Source organism: Chiloscyllium plagiosum, unplaced genomic scaffold (genome assembly GCF_037043375.1).
Source record: "Chiloscyllium plagiosum isolate Xiang-an unplaced genomic scaffold, Cpla_swu_hap1 HiC_scaffold_12, whole genome shotgun sequence".
NCBI lineage: Eukaryota > Metazoa > Chordata > Chondrichthyes > Orectolobiformes > Hemiscylliidae > Chiloscyllium > Chiloscyllium plagiosum.
This window is the reverse complement of record NW_028270150.1, coordinates 74,626,583-74,643,163: the sequence shown is the minus strand read 5'-3', so window position 1 is coordinate 74,643,163 and position 16,581 is coordinate 74,626,583. Positions and strand designations below refer to the sequence as shown.

At 39.2% G+C, this 16,581-nt stretch overlaps 1 protein-coding gene across 1 annotated transcript in view; it reads right to left on the bottom strand.

Moving 5' to 3' along the window:
* The window catches only part of ltn1 (listerin E3 ubiquitin protein ligase 1), a 165,718-nt gene that overhangs the window by 10,046 nt on the left and 139,091 nt on the right, over positions 1-16,581 (bottom strand). Inside the window, exons 23-27 of the mRNA XM_043700680.2 lie at positions 13,787-14,024; positions 10,783-10,863; positions 9,896-10,082; positions 6,060-6,231; positions 3,641-3,861 (exon numbers count right to left, since the gene is read on the bottom strand). Of these exons, the coding sequence (XP_043556615.2) occupies positions 3,641-3,861; positions 6,060-6,231; positions 9,896-10,082; positions 10,783-10,863; positions 13,787-14,024 (899 nt within the window). The remainder of the gene's footprint in view (positions 1-3,640; positions 3,862-6,059; positions 6,232-9,895; positions 10,083-10,782; positions 10,864-13,786; positions 14,025-16,581) is intronic.

The following is a 16,581-nucleotide window of genomic DNA, read 5'->3' as shown; positions in this document are numbered from 1 at the left end:
TGAATTTTGTCCTCTGCACAATTTAGGTGGTTAAAAGAGATAGATAGTGCTATTCAAAGAGCAATCGTACATTTAAGTGACCCCAAATCTCAATCCATTTTGATATTCAGCACAGAAACACAATTTGGCATTTATGCTGTACATGAGTACTACCAAACCAAACCAGAGTGAATGTAGATTTACAAACTACATTTACATCAAATCTGCTAAGAGTTATATTAAAAAGTGTGATATATATTAAATTTACATTACAAATATTCTGAGATATTTATGTCGAGAACTTCAAGTTGAGTTTGCATCCTTTGTCCCTGGCAGTGTGGGTGTCACATGTTGCTCATTTACTTTAGCATGTCACAGTCTGGCTCTATATCAGGGTGCTGCTCCTCATAACACCGAAATATCAGAATTGAAACAAGTTTTAGTCCATGTTACCATAAACTCTTTCATCAGTTCTCCCTTATCATCATTTTGACAATACATCATTCTGATGTCCTCAGTTATGTTTGGTGTCAAGTTGTGGACAGTGTATTATGATCATCAAGACGACATGGCTCAGTGAATACTACTGTTGACACCCGGTCTAGTACTGCGATCAACATTGCTGCTGGTAATTTCTTTCCTTTGTTTTTATTTGGCAAAGTAAATATTTACCTTTAAAGTGAGGTGAGACCATAGCTAATAGAACTATGTACCGGTCTCATCACAATTGACATTACTCCACAGTTCACATCTTTAAGCTGCAGAAGCAACACATTTTCTAGTCACTTTTCTGCAGCTGCGACATTTCACTTTTTGTTTGAACAGTGGATCCCTATGTTGTGATATGAATTTCATTTGAGAAGCCACTCTTTCAGGAAATAAAATCAAGCATGCATAGTGTTTCAGCTCAATATTTGGCTTTATTATGTTAGAAAGGGCCACAGGGAAGCACACACTTTCTGAAGCCAGCATAGATGTGCCTCTCTAACCTTCATCCATGTGCTTTCTCTCTCTCTGAATTGGAACTTTGATAGCAGTCCTTCATTCTGTTAGAGAGTCATACAGCATGGAAACAGATCCATTGGTCCAACTCATCCATGCCAACCTAACCAGTCCCAAACTAAACTAGTCCTAATTGTCTGTGTTTGGCCCATATCCCTCTAAACTTTTCATATTCATGAACCTATCCAAAAGACTTCTAAATGTTGTAATTTGATTGCATGCAGCATTTCCTCTGGCAGTTCATTCTATATATGAACCACCCTCTCTGTGAAAAAGATGCCCCTCAGGTCACTTTTAAATTTTTCTCCTCTCACCTTAAAAAATGCCCTCTAGTTTTAAACTCCCATGCCCTAGGGAGTTGGGTAGACCTTGGCTATTCATCTATGCCCCTCATGTTTAATAACTTCTACAAGGTTACCCCTCAACCTCCTACGCTCCAGTGAAAAAGGTCCCAGCCTATGCGTATTACTCAAACCCTCCAGTTCGGTTAACATCCAAGTAAGTCTTTTCTAAACTCTCTCCAATTTAGTAATATCTTTTCTATGGCAGGGCGACCATAACTGTACACAGTACTCCAAAAGTGGCCTCACCAATGTCCTGTACAACCTCAACGTAACATCACAACTCCTATACTCAAATGGTCTGAGCAATGAAGGCAAGCATGCTAAATGCCTTCTAACTACCCTGTCTACCCATGACGCAACTTTCAAAGAACCATGTAACTATACCTCCAGGTCTCTCCATTCAACAACACTACTCAGGGTCCTACCATTAACTGCACCATTAAAAGTCTGTTTTACCAAATCGTGACTCTCGCATTTATCCAAATTAAACTCCATCTTCACTCCTCAGTCCATTAGCCTAATTGATCAAGATCCCTTTGTAATCTTAGATAACCTTCTTCATTGTCGACTATACCACCAATTTTGGTGTCATCCACAAACTTACTAATCATGGTCCCTGAATTCTCATCCAAATTGTTTATATAAATGACAAAAGTGAACCCAGCACCAATCGCTGCAGAACACTGCTGGTCACAATCCTACTGACAAGCCAATTTGTACCTAATTGGCAAGCTCTCCCTAAATCCAATGTGATCTAACTTTACTAATTATTCTCCCATTCGCAACTTTGTCAAAGGCTTTACTAACTGCAAGGTATTGGGAGAGAGTTTTGGGAGATCAGGGTGCAATACTAGAGAGTGCTGCCTCACCTTGAGCAACTTGTCTATTTTGATCAGAACAAATTTTCGTGTTGAGGCTCTTCAGTCTTTGGCTTTCTTGCCACATTTGCTGCTGCACTTAGTTCTGATTAATTGAAAAGTTAACACTTACAACTAGTTAGAGGGGCCTAAAGATTAAAGGTAACTGCATTCTAAACAAGTTAACATCATAATGACACAGAGGAGGCAACTTGGCTCAACAAGTCCACGCTAGTTCTCTGTAAGGTCCAATCCCTGCTTCATCCCCAAAGCCTTGCAAGTTTAATTCTCTCAAATGCCTTCCATTCAATTTTCTTTAGAAATCATAATTGTCTTCCCATCTTTTATTTCTAGATAGAGGAAGCTCCAGATCACTTCCAATTGCTGCACAAAAAAATTCTTCCTCAGGTTGTTCTGATTTTAGATTAGATTAGATTAGATTACTTACAGTGTGGAAACAGGCCCTTCGGCCCAACAAGTCCACACCGACCCGCCGAAGCGCAACCCACCCATACCCCTACATTTACCCCTTTAACCTAACACTACGGGCAATTTAGCATGGCCAATTCACCTGACCCGCACATTTTTTGGATTGTGGGAGGAAACCGGAGCACCCGGAGGAAACCCACGCAGACACGGGGAGAACGTGCAAACTCCACACAGTCAGTCGCCTGAGGCGGGAATTGAACCCGGGTCTCTGGCGGTGTGAGGCAGCAGTGCTAACCACTGTGCCACCGTGCCGCCCAAAAGCATTGTGGAGAATGTGGGCTAAAACCTTACATTTATGACCATTATGATGTTTTTGCATCATCAGCTGATGTCAAGATCTTTTCTCTGTGCACCTTGTCTAAACTGTCATTGTCTTGTACATCTCCATCAGATTTCCCCTGTCACAACCCAGCTTCTTCAATCTAATCTTGCAGCTGAAATCCCTCCTCCTTGGAACTGTACTGTTAAATCTATACTACATCCCCTCGAGGATCCTCACAATCTAACTCAAGTGTAGTGACTAGAACTGGATATATGCAATACTCTAGTTGGGGCCCAACCAGAGATTTATAAAGGTTCATCATAACTTTGCTGCTTTTGTACTCAAAATCTTGATTTATGAAGCTCACAATCTCTCAAGCTGTCCAGGCTTCAACAATCTATGCATGTGAACGTTTCCAGGACCCTCTGTCACTGTACATTCTTTAGAAGACTATATTGCATGAAGACTATATTGCTTCTCCCAAACCTTTCTGCCAAAATGCATCACTTTCCACCTGTCACTGTCTGGTCCATTCTGTTAGTCTATCTTTCTTTCCTGTTGCTAACATTTAAGAGCTGACACTGTGAATAATAGCTGGCGTGCTTAATACATTATAGGCAGTGTCTTGGTAATTGACATAAATTATCGCAAGTATAGCTTTTCATACAGCAAAATTGAATTTTGAATACATTAAAAAGATTACTAACCACCATGCTCTTGAATGACTGTGTACTGGTTTGCACAGCTGAAATTTCCTGTGAAGAAAGGAAACTGCTAACATGTCTACTTGTGTATTTATCCACTGTGCTGGATACACGCTTGTCTTGATTATTCCACCAAAGTCGAACTGTGGCTGGCAAGTCTTCCAATACGCTGTAATACACTGCACAAGCCAACTTGGGAATCTCTGTGTTCAAAGTTTCTGTCTCTAGCAAAAAAAAACCTTATGTCTTAATCTAACACTTAGTAAAGTTGTCTTGAAAACTAAAAATCAAAATTTAAATTATTTAAAAACAAAAATAGAGATGGTTAATACATAAACGTCTGTAGCAGATTTATTTAACACAACAACAGTCTGTACTTATATAGTGCCTTTACTGTCAAAATAGATCCTAAATGGCTTCAGAGGAGCGTAAACAGACTAGAGTAAATAACCATCACCAAGCCAAAGAAATCTGAAGCAAAAACAGAAATTGCTGGAGAAACTCAGCAAGCCTGGCAGCATCTGTGGACAGAAAGCACAGTCAACATTTCAGGTCCAGTGACCCTTCTTCAGAAGTGAAGAAACATTAGAACAGGTGACTAAACTTTGATGGAAGGTAACTTTTAAGCAGCATCTTAAAAAAGTGGGAGGTTCTGAAAGAAAATGGAGGATGGGCCTACACAGCCAAATTTTAATTAAGCTGCAAGCTGAAGCAGAGATGGCGATAGAGAATTATTGCGTAATGATATATGATTGTTCAAAAATTAAAAATCATGATTATTTAAAAAGAAAAGGAGCAAAAATCAGGTAGCCATAGACAAGCTAGCTTAATATGTTGAATTGGAAAAATGTTAGGGTCTAATACAAAGAATGTAATAGCAGAGAATTTAGAAATGCATAACATAATCAAGTAGAGTCAGCATGGCTTTGTGAAGGTGAAATCATGCCTAACATGTTTACTAGCATTCTTTGAGAAGGTAAGAAGTGGGATAAATAAAGGGGAAGCACTGGATGTAAAATATTTTTTTTTCCCAGAAGGCATTTGACGAGGGACACACAGAGTCTGCAAAGGCATATAGGCAGGTTAGGTAAGTGGGCAAAATCTTGACAGATGGAATATGTGCAAATATAATGTGAACACTTAAGGTTATGCATTTTGGCAGGAAAAATAGAAAAACTATTAGTCAAATGGAGAAAGACGGCAGAAAGCTTTGGATCAGAGGGATTTGGCAGTCCTTATCCTTATCCACAAATTACAAAAAGTTCAGCGGGTAATAAGGAAGGCAAACGGAAAGTTAGGCATTACTTCAAAGGGAATGAAGGTTTTGCTAAAATTACACAAGGCACCAGTCAAACCATAGTTGGAATACTGTGAATAGTTTTGGGTCTTTTATCTAAGGAAAGGCATACTAGCATTTAAGTTGTGGGCGGCACAGTGGCAAGCACTGCTGCCTCACAGAGTGCTAGAGACCCGGGTTCAATTCCCGCCTCAGGCAACTGTGTGGAGTTTGCACATTCTCCCAGTGTCTGCGTGGGTTTCCTCCAGGTGCTCCGGTTTCCACCCACAATCCAAAAATGTGTGTAGGTTAGGTGAATTGGCCATGCTAAATTGCCCATAGAGTTAGGTGAAGAGGTAAATGTAGGGGAATGGGTCTGGGTGGGTTGTGCTTCGGCGGGTTGGTGTGGACTTGTTGGGCCGAAGAGCTGGTTTCCGCACTGTAAATAATCTAAATGTAGAAAAGTTAGTCCAGAGAAGGCTCACTAGGCTGACACCAGGTATTGAGAAACTAAATTGTGAGATAAGATTGAGTAGTCTGGGCCTGTACTTGTTAAAATATAAAAGAATGAGGGTCAACATTGAAACATACAAGGTTCTTAATGGACTTGACAGGGTAGTTGCAGAAAGATTGTTTATCTTAGTGGGAGTGCCAAGTGATAGAAGGTATAACCTCAGAATAAGGGTTGCACATTTAAGACAGAGATGCTGAGGAACTTCTTCTTTCAGTGAGTATGTGGAAATCTATACGACAGGAGGCTGATGAGGCTCGGACATTAAGTATTCTCAAGGCCAAGAGACAGCCTTTTTAATCAGTAAGGGAATCAAGGATTATGGAGAAAAATAAAAAAAGGAGTTGTAGATTATCTAATCAGCTATGATCTTAATGAATGGCAGATAATACCCAATGGGCTGAATGGCCTACTTCTGCTCCTATGTTTTACGGTCTTCTAAAGGAAGGGCATTTCATGGGAGTCCCACAATGTTATCAACAGTCCAGATAAAGTAAATTACTCAGTCCTCTATATTTATTTAACCATCAACCGTTGGAAAAATCATAACAATGTCAGGGAGTCTTTGAGCAAAAGTCAGTGCTGCTTTAATGGATTTAAGTGTATATTTCTTTTATCTTCATTTCTATTTATACCTTTGAGAAGAATGGTATGTTTCTCACTGAATAGTGTCCGTTGACCTTTACTGGTAGAATCAGCACTCTGTCCAGAAATAGTTGGATTTTCTGGCATCAATCTGAAGAGATGTTGCAGTAATTTGTGTAGGCATTTACTTTTGCGAAGATAAGTTGCATATATGGCCCGCAACTAGAGAACAGAAAAAAAAGGTAATTTCATACAAATATTCGAAATATGTTATCTTTGTTTCCATCATCTTGCCAAATAAAAATGGTGATGCAATTACAATTATTTCAGGTCTGTTAAATTATCAATTTTTAAGTGAAAACAGTAAAATCATTTATTTGCTTTAACTGGATTATGCTACTTAACTTTATACAGTAACAATGGACACTTCTATAATTTCAGAGATACTTCTCAGTGATTCAAAGATTAGATTAGATTACTTAGAGTGTGGAAACAGGCCCTTCGGCCCAACAAGTCCATACCGACCCTCCGAAGAGCAACCCACCCAGGCCCATTCCCCTACATTTACCCCTTAGCCTAACACTACGGGCAATTTAGCATGGCCAATTCACTTAACCTGCACATTTTTGGACTGTGGGAGGAAACTGGAGCATCCGGAGGAAACCCACACAGACACAGAGAGAATGTGCAAACTCCACACAGACAGTTGCCTGAGGCGGGAATTGTGAGGCAGCAGTGCCAACCACTGTGCCACCTGTGCTAGATATTACACTAAACACTTAGAAAACATGATCAATACATATTACAGTTTGCAACAGTTCTGAGTGGGAAAACTCAAGACTGATGCATTGCATATGGTTCAGTGGAGAACAGGATTTCTTTCCATTGACTAGATAAAGAAAGACACACTTCAACTTCTAGCATTAAAAGTGCATACATTGCAGCTTTAATTTTTTAAAAAGATTGTGATCACATATGCAAAATTAGTAAAGTTCCAAGTGAAAGATTTAGAAAACATACTTGACTCCCATTAAAATCAGTTTGTACTATGTCATGAATTGCATTAATGCATCTTTCTTGCTCAGTAAACAAAGTGAAAAGGTGCATCAATATACTGACTTTCATATCGAGAAAAAGATTGCATTTTTCAAGTGCAATCTTTGTTTTAATATACAGGAAGTTATGGGATAACTCATGTTTCGGCAGTGCGACTTGGCTATAGCGTCACTGAAGAATTAGGAAACGATATTTTCGAGAACGCACGATTCTGTTCACAATAACACGATTCCAAGAGGAACCGGTTCGCATGCTTCATTCTGCACATGCGCTAATGTCTGTGCTGAAAATTCCATGCCATTCTGCGCATGCACCTGAGTCCGCCCCATTCTGCGCATGTGTGATGTCTGCGCCAGCTTTCGTATGGTTCTGCGCATGTGCAATGTCAGCGCTGTTTTCGTGCTGTGCGCATGTGCTCTGAGAGAGGTACTGTACAGAGAGCAGCTTTCTTACATTTTTTAAATGTACTGTGTTAAATTTCATTTTGATTTGTTAACAAATATGATTTCAACCTTCATTCAGGCTGTGCTATACTTTGCATTAGACTTTTGAGCCATCGTGAGTGATATTTTTTGCGGGTCTGTCCCAAGCGCACTTTCCCATAGACCCCACAATTTCTATTAAGTAATTTTCTATTAAGCAAGGTTTCGCTGGAACACAACTATGGCATTATAGGAGAACTACCTGTAGGAAATGCAGGGAACAGGCTTTGCACAGCAAGGCTTGAATAGGAGCAATGCAATAATCTGGATAATGAGAATGGTTGTGGAATAAATGCTGACTGACACACTGAGGAGACCTCGTCTCTTCATTTTCAAAAGTGCCATAGGAGAGTTTTGTGCAAATCTGAGAGATGGAGTCTCGATCTGCTTTTGAGCATATTAAAATAAACATAGATCACAAAGAACAAAAGGAGAACAAAGACAGAAAAATCTGTAAAAACAGTGTAGTCAACAATTATGAAGAATCATTTTGGTCATATACATTTCAGGCCTGATCCAGACACAGTGGCACCTTCCTTTCCAGATATGGTCTGACCTGTTTTGTGTTCCCAATTTTCTACATTCTACAATGTAGGGAAATAGATGGTGACACCTTGCAAAATGTCCATATTACAGAGTGTGCTGTATGTCTTGAAACAGATAAAGGTGGATAAATCCCCAGGACCTGATCAGGTGTACCAGAGAACTCTGTGGGAAGCTAGAGAAGTGATTGCTGGGCCTCATGCTAAGATATTTGTATCAATGATAGTCACAGGTAAGGTGCTGGAAGACTGGAGGTTGGCTAACGTGGTGCCAATGTTTAAGAAGGGTGGGAACTATAGACCAGTGAGCCTGACGTCGGTGGTGGTCAAGTTGTTGGAGGAAATCCTGAGGGACAGGATGTACATGTATTTAGAAAGGCAAGGACTGATTAAGGATAGTCAACATGGCTTTGTGCGTGGGAAATCATGTCTCACAAACTTGATTGAGTTTTTTGAAGAAATAACAAAGAGGATTTATGAGGGCAGAGCAATAGATGTGATCTATATGGACTTCATTAAGGCGTTCAAAAGGTTCCCCATGGGAGACTGATTAGTAAGGTTAGATCTCACAGAATACAGGTAGAACTAGCCATGTGAATACAGAACTGGCTCAAAGGTAGAAGACAGAGGGTGGTGGTGGAGGATTGCTTTTCAGATTGGAGGCCTGTGACCAGTGGAGTGCCACAAGGATCAGTGCTGGTTCCTCTACTTTTTCATCATTTACATAAATGATTTGGATGTGAGCATAAAAGAGGTACAGTTAGTAAGTTGCAGATGTCACCAAAATTGGAGGTGTAGTGGACAGCAAAGGAGGTTACCTCAGATTACAACAGGATCTTCACCAGATGGGCCAATGGGCTGAGAAGTGGCAGATGGAGATTAATTTAGATAAATCTGAGGTGCTGCATTTTGGGAAAGCAAATCTTAGCAGGATTTATACACTTAATGGTAAGGTCCAAGGGAGTGTTGCTGAACAAAGGGACCTTGGAGTGCAGGTTCATAGCTCCTTGAAAGTGGAGTCACAGGTAGATAGGATAGTGAAGAGCGTTTGGTATGCTTTCTTTTATTGGTCAGAGTTTTGGGTACAGGAGTTGGGAGGTCATGTTGCAGCTGTACAAGACATTAGTTAGGCCACTTTTAGAATATTGCGTGCAGTTCTGGTTTCCTTCCTATCGGAAAGTTGATGTGAAACTTGAAAGGGTTCAGAAAAGATTTACAAGGATGTTGCCAGTGAAGGAGGATTTGAGCTATAGGGAGAAGTTGAATAGGCTAGGGCTGTTTTCCCTGGAGCGTCAGAGACTGAGGGGTGACCTTATAGAGGTTTACAAAACTATGAGGGGCATGGATAGGATAAATAGACAAAGTCATTTCCCTGGGGTGGGGGAGTCTTGAACTAGAGGGCATAGGTTCAGGGTGAGAGGGGAAAGATGTAAAAGAGACCTAAGGGACACGTTTTCACACAGGGGGTGGTACAGGTATGGAATGAGCTCCCACAGGAAGTGGTGGAGGCTAGTACAATAGCAACATTTAAAAGGCATTTGGATGGGCATATAAATAGGAAGGGTTTGGAGGGATATGGGCCGGGTGCTGGCAGGTGGGACTAGATTGGGTTGGGATAGCTGGTTGGGATGGACCGAAGGGTCTGTTGCCATGCTGTATACCTCTTATGACTACAAAATGTTTATTTAATGCCAATTTTCCATTACCACAAGTTGAGAGTATGATTTGTAATTTTAAACAATAAGATAAATTTACAAAACACAGTAACATGTTGCAGAATACTTGCACTCTAATCCCCATATCTACCTCAGATGGAGATGCTTTGAAAAATGTTAGAAGAAGCTTCCATGTAAGCAGATATCCCAGAACAGAATAATAAGCTTCACTTAGTGGTTTAATATCTGTGTGCTCTCCAACTGGAATGTTATAGAAAATATTTTCCAAATCTTCCTCCCGAATACCAATTACTGACATAAGTGCTGCAGGTGGTGATCTGAAGGGAGAGAAAGGAAATCTTAAAAGTCTATACAAGATTAACATGACCACTACCTTAGGGAATCTGTTAATTGGCTCATCTGACCTTTGCTTATTTATGACAATTTCAAGAGTAATTTGAGATTAGAACCTTCCACAACAAAATAAACAAGCCCCACTTCATGGAATAATGGAATTATAATTAATTTGTAGTGTTCATAGAACAAAAATACCCTGAGTTAACTAATCAGCAACAAACTGCTTAGTACATTCATGGGGGTTTTTGTAAAGCTCTGCAAAACAGTAAAACTTGGAAGGCAAATGCATATTCATGCTATAGTCACAAATAAATAACCAAAATATCTTATTCACTTGAAGGTTCTTTTGGTTTATAATCTTCCTAAATTTTGTGGTGATCCTTAATGTTGACAACAATAGCACATTTAAATGTTGAAAATGATGAACTATCACAAAACAGATTCCATTACAGGACAGAAACAAACTTAAACAGCAGTTCTATCCATGACTAGAACTTGCAGGAACTTGAAGTAGCTCTAGGATAGACTACAGTAAGATGGAACTCAATTCTTAGTGGCACTTAAAGTCTAAGCATTTTCTTCACCAATTGGTAAGAATATTGGAAGAACAATGAAAAGCAGTCAAGAGGTCAAAGTTACTTCAAAAAACTTGCTCAGAGAAAGAATTAGGTCATTACTCACAAAACATATTCTTCATCATTCCCATTGTCATCATACGATTTCAAATATTCATTGTCAAAGGCAGGTAGTCCTGGCATTAACCTGAGGATTACAATTGAAAGCAAATCGGTCAGAAGGTTTGTTATTTTATTCTCAGAATGTGTTCTTTGATCTGCTAACTTGTTTTTTGCCAGTATTTTTCATTCTTACTTCAGTTTTACATCATTCATAATTTTTGAAAAACGATTATCCCCTTCCAGAACAAGGAAAAAAAAACATATTTGAATTTGAAGTTCATTTTCATATGTTTGTCTTGTTTAATATAAATATACAGTACAAGGCTAAACATCATAAATACTTTTATGCATCTAAAGTTTATTTTAAAATCAGATTCTTGCTTCCTTATTTAAAACATAAAATTAGATTTATACAAAAAAGGTTTCAAAATAAATTGTTGCCTTTATCATTGTGATATCATACACTGGGAGGTTTCCCAATGAGTGTTAGGACAACCATAACCTGCCTCAGCCATTTCTCACAGTAAATTCCTGAATAAATTACTGTTTATGGAGGATGTTTTAACAGAGCAAAAGGCAAGACAAACACCACTTTCCAACAACCACTGTTGCCTCAGTGACAGCTGTAGCAATTGTTAGAAAAAGAACTTCCAATCTTAGCTGGATTGCTCAGGTAGAAACTGAATAGCAGTTAATTGCTGCACAGGGCAAGTGAAAAGTCAACAGGAAAACCAATATGTACCACTCTTGTATACACTCCGGAAATATTCTGGGAACAGACTCAAATAGCCCAAGGGACAGTGCAAAAGAAAATCAATCTTTAATTGGGAATGTACTGATAGCTTGTTAAAGAATACTCTATTGCACATTTAAAAAAATTACTACTCTAGTCAGCAAACTGAAGCCGCTGACTGGAACCGATTCATATTTACGTCAGCAGATGTACTGTTGCAGCAGAGTAACACATTCTTTGAATATAGTGTTGAGATAAAACACTGACAATTGCTCTGGGGAAGATGGCACCTGTACAAGCCAAAAGGGTTACACCTGAACAGAGCTCATACAGAATTCCTGGCGGGGTATTATGCTAGTGCTGTTGGGAGGACATTAAATTAACTTGGCAGAGGTGTGAGAACCAACAGAGAGTACCAGACAGGAATATCAGGGAACACAAGATGCTTGGAGATGAATACCACTTGTATAGAGAATAGAAAATAAAGGTGTGAAGTCTTGAGAAAGTAATGAAATCTCAATCAGAATGACAGTAGATGGTGAATGCACTGAGTACAGTAAATAAGATTGGGGAGCGAAAAGGGCAGATTGCCATATGGAAGACTGATGTTGCAGCAATAACAAAAACCTTACTCAAGAATAGTAGGGTGTGTGCGTGTGGCGCCGGATGGGTTTACTGGGTGTTAAATATTCCATGGTACAAGTTGTTCAGAAAGGATAGGAAACAAAGGAGAGGAGAAAAGGTGATGATGTTGGTTGAGAAGAGCATTGCTGTGCTGGAAAAAAAAAGAGGATGTCTGAGAGAGTTCAAGGCTAGCGTTTGGCTAGAGTTAAGGAACAAAAAAGAATGCAAGTATATGGATATAGAGGAACAAATCTGCAGGGGTTCTAAAGGACATGCCAGTACAGAATAGTAATAATAGAGGACTTTAACTACCCGAAAGTAGACTGAAATAGTAATAACGTAAAGGTCAGTGAGGGGCAAACATTCCTAGATTGTGTTCGGGAAAACTTCCTGCAGTAAAGTGTGTCCAGCCCAACAAGAAATAGTGCATTCTTGGACCTGGTTCTTGGAGGTAAGGTGGACCAAACAAATCACGTGACAGAGGGGCATCACTTAGAAGAAAGCGATCATTGCATCAAACGGTTTAGGATTACAGCAGTAAAGGATGACAAGCAATCCAAAATAAGAATCATTAAATAGGGAAGAGCTGACTTTAATGGAGCAAGAATAGCACTGGGCCACTTTGACTGGATCAAAAGGTAGACATGAAATACTGTAGCTGAACAATGGGATATCTTCAAAGAGGAGACAGCTCAGGTACAACAGCCTCTCCCTCCAAACCTGGCAACATTCTTGTAAATCTTTTCTGAACCCTCTCAAGTTACACAACATCCTTCATGTTTATCATATTTAAAGTTTTAGATTTTGTTAAAAAGGTAACAGACTAGGTTGACGAGTGCAATGGTGTTGGTGTGGTGTACAGACTTTCAAAAGACATTCGATAGTGTCACACAAAATACTTGTGAGAAACGTTACAGCTCATGGAATGATTTTGGCAGTAGCAATATGGATACAAATTGGCTGAGTAATAGGCAAGTGTAGTGGTCAATAGATATTTTTAAGACTGGAGGAAGGTGGCCAATAAAGATCAATGAAGTAGTGTGAGATGTATTTTTGTAGGAAGAAAGTGGACAGACATAGAAAATAGGGGGTTCAATATTTAAAAGGGTGCAGGATCAGAAGGACTTGGGTGTATATGTGCATAGTTCATTAAAGGTGGCAGAACATGTGGAGGGAGCAAATTATAAAGCATACAATAACTTTGCTTTATTAACATGGGAACAGAGTACAAGATCAGGGAGGTTATAGATTTGGAATGCACTGCTGGAAATGTAGTGGAGACAGGTTCAATTAAAATATTCATGATGGTATTCAATGATTATGTGAATAGAAACAATATGTAATGACATGGGGATAAGACAGAAGAATGGTACCAAATCAGAGTTCATTGGATAGCTGATGCAGACACAATGGCCTCCTATAACAAGTCTGTCAATCTCTATACAGGTAGATCTTTGTTACTTGGATAGCAATCTGGCAGGTCAGATCGCAGGGTCTGACATAAAACGTACCTGATTTCAATGGAATGAAACCTAGACAGCTTCTTTGCAGGTAATATGATCTGCCCCAAGATATAATAGTGTTATAAAGCTGAAAATCTAACTTGTAATTCCTATATTTTAACCATATATAAATCTATTCTTTTTCTTACTTGTGCAATATAAGGTAGATTGTAATTTGCACAGGCCGAGCCTTACAGAGCAGCAATGGAGCCAAAGTGTTCAGGATCGACTGAAGTTTATCAGGTAAATTAGTCTTCTGACCAGCAATGAACTTATGTGGCAAACTGTGATTCATCAGCTGCTTCAATGGAATAAGTGCAGAAGCTTCACCCAAGGCTGTTAACAGATACATTGATGAAGGTAGAAGAATGGTTCCTTTGCACTCAGCTGCACAGAAAGCAAAAATAAATATTAAACAAAAGGAAGTGAACCTTATAAATTGATTTTCTTCTCGGCAATACTTTAAACATAGCAATCTACAGCAAGAAGAAACAACACATATGGCATGTTTTCTCAGAATTCAGAATTACTAGTCACCCCTGTATCTGCACGCCAACCTTGTATGATCTCAAATTTTGACCAGTGTTGAAGATTAATGATAGCCTAACCCAGAAATCAGAACAAAACTCTTGTCTGAATATAATGGCTACCGGATACACCTTATGCCATCATGTAAATTATTCTTTCTCTTCAGGTGTTCAACAATCAAAACACGTTTACCAACTTGAGATGTGGGATTTGAAGCAATAAATTATTCAATTAAACATTATGTAGAAGAACAAACAAGAGATATTTATAACGTTGAATAATGTATTTCCAAACACTGCTTGAATGATGAAAACAACAAAGAAACAGGCTCTGCCTCTCTCTCTCTCTCTCAAAGCATGAATCATTAACCAGAGTCACTTATAGTAAACGTGCATCAGCATGACTCTTTCTGATTTACCCAACTGGTTTTAAAACACAAATAACTTTTTCCATGTTCTTGTTCTGTGTTTGAAAACTGCCTTGGTCTTTCATTTCGGTTTCTCAAAAAACATACAAATTATATATTTCTGTACTTTTAAAATCAGAATGTAAAAAATTGACAAACAAAAACATACAGATGTTGGTAGAAACTAGGTTTTCAATTCAGAGAGCTGTGTGGGAAAGGAGACATAGTTTGAAAAGTGTGAAGTGCTTACGCAACTAATGGGTAATATGTTGTAGAAAAATTGTGGGATGGGAGGGGAGAAATTGAGTGGAATGCATGGTACAGGTGGCCCACAGCAAAATGTAAAGTGATATAGATCAGGAGATGTTAATGGCAGAAAATAGATCAGCTCAACTGAGTGCAAACCCAGGCAAACAAGACTCTGAAATAGATGGGGGGGAAGGAATCAGAATCAAAATGGAGGATGGAATTCATGGCCAGAGTTGTGAACTCAATGTAGAGCCCTGAAGGCTGGCAGCTGCCTAAGAGGAAAATGAAGTGTTTGTCTTCCAGCTTCCTTGGACTTCACTGCAACACCCCAGCTGCGAGAAAGATGGAAATTGGAAGCAAAGTTGATTAACTTTTCCAATTTCATACAAAAGCAGGAAGCAACACTGATGTAACCGACGATGTACCGGAGAAAAAGTTGTGGAAGGAGACTCAAGTAGGACGAGAACAAGGAATGGTCCACATACCCCACAAAGAGAGAGACATAAATAGGACTTATGTGGGTACCAAAGGCCACATCTGTTTTTTAATATAATATATTTTTATTAAGAAAAAATAGATTTTTAAATATTACAAATACAAAACAATGCAATTCAAAACAGTACAAAAATAGTACAAAACTAAACCCAAATAATAAAAACAAAATTCCCCAGCCCACCCTCCTATACGAATGTATAAACATACATAGAAGTATAAAATAAAAAAAAGTAAACTAGCTATTTAACTAACTAAATAAATACCTAACAACAAACAAATAAGTAGTAATAACTCAGCCCAGCCAAACAAAACACTCGTACATTCACAGTTCCTCCTCCCTGGATATTGGATTCATGAAACACAATTGTTACGGCTATATAAAAGCCCTTGTTAGTGTGGCAGATAAATCTGTGTCCAGCTATTTCAAAAAGGATTGCCATGTCTTGTAATGATTCTCAGTTTTGTGGTGTACCATATGAGAAAAAATCCAGGGGAATATGCTCCATAACAATCTTCCGCCAACCCAACAGGCCTGGGGGGGGGGGTTTTCTGATATCCAACCTAGGAAAATATTCTTCCTTACACAGAATGTAAGAATATTGAAAAGTTTTGCCTTGTGAGTCTGCAGGAAATACAATGGGTAGGCCCAAAAGGAGCGAAATAGGGTCCTTCTCCACCCCTACACCTAAACTCCTCTCCATTGCACCCACCACAGCGCTCCAATATGTTTGAAGCCTGTCACAAGACCAAAGACAATGGGTAAGAGTGCCCATACAGACCTTGCACTTGGGACATGCTGAAGATACCCCTGGTTTAAATTTTGACAAACGGTCTGGGGCTAAGTGGACCCTGTGGAGAATCTTCAACTGTAAAGCATGGGTCCTATTGCAAATTGATATCTTCCTTGCATTCTCCCAAATATCCTCCCATGCCTCTGAAGAAACTTCAACACCCAGCTCTCTTTCCCACATCTTGCAGAGTCGATCAGACTCATCTGAGGTGGCACCCCCCAATTGGTGATATAGAGTACTGACAGAGTGTACTCTTAGCCCTTAGTATCCCTCTTTCTATGTCAGATTTGTAGGGATCAGTCATAAGTGTGGTTTTTTTTCGAATAAAATCCCCAACTTGAAAAAAACAAAAGAGGTCTCTATTAGGTAACTCATACTTCCGTACTAACTGATCAAAGGACATCATTACATCTCCCTCAAATGAATCACCCATGCAAGATATACCCCTAGCTGCCCAATGTTTAAATCCTGAATC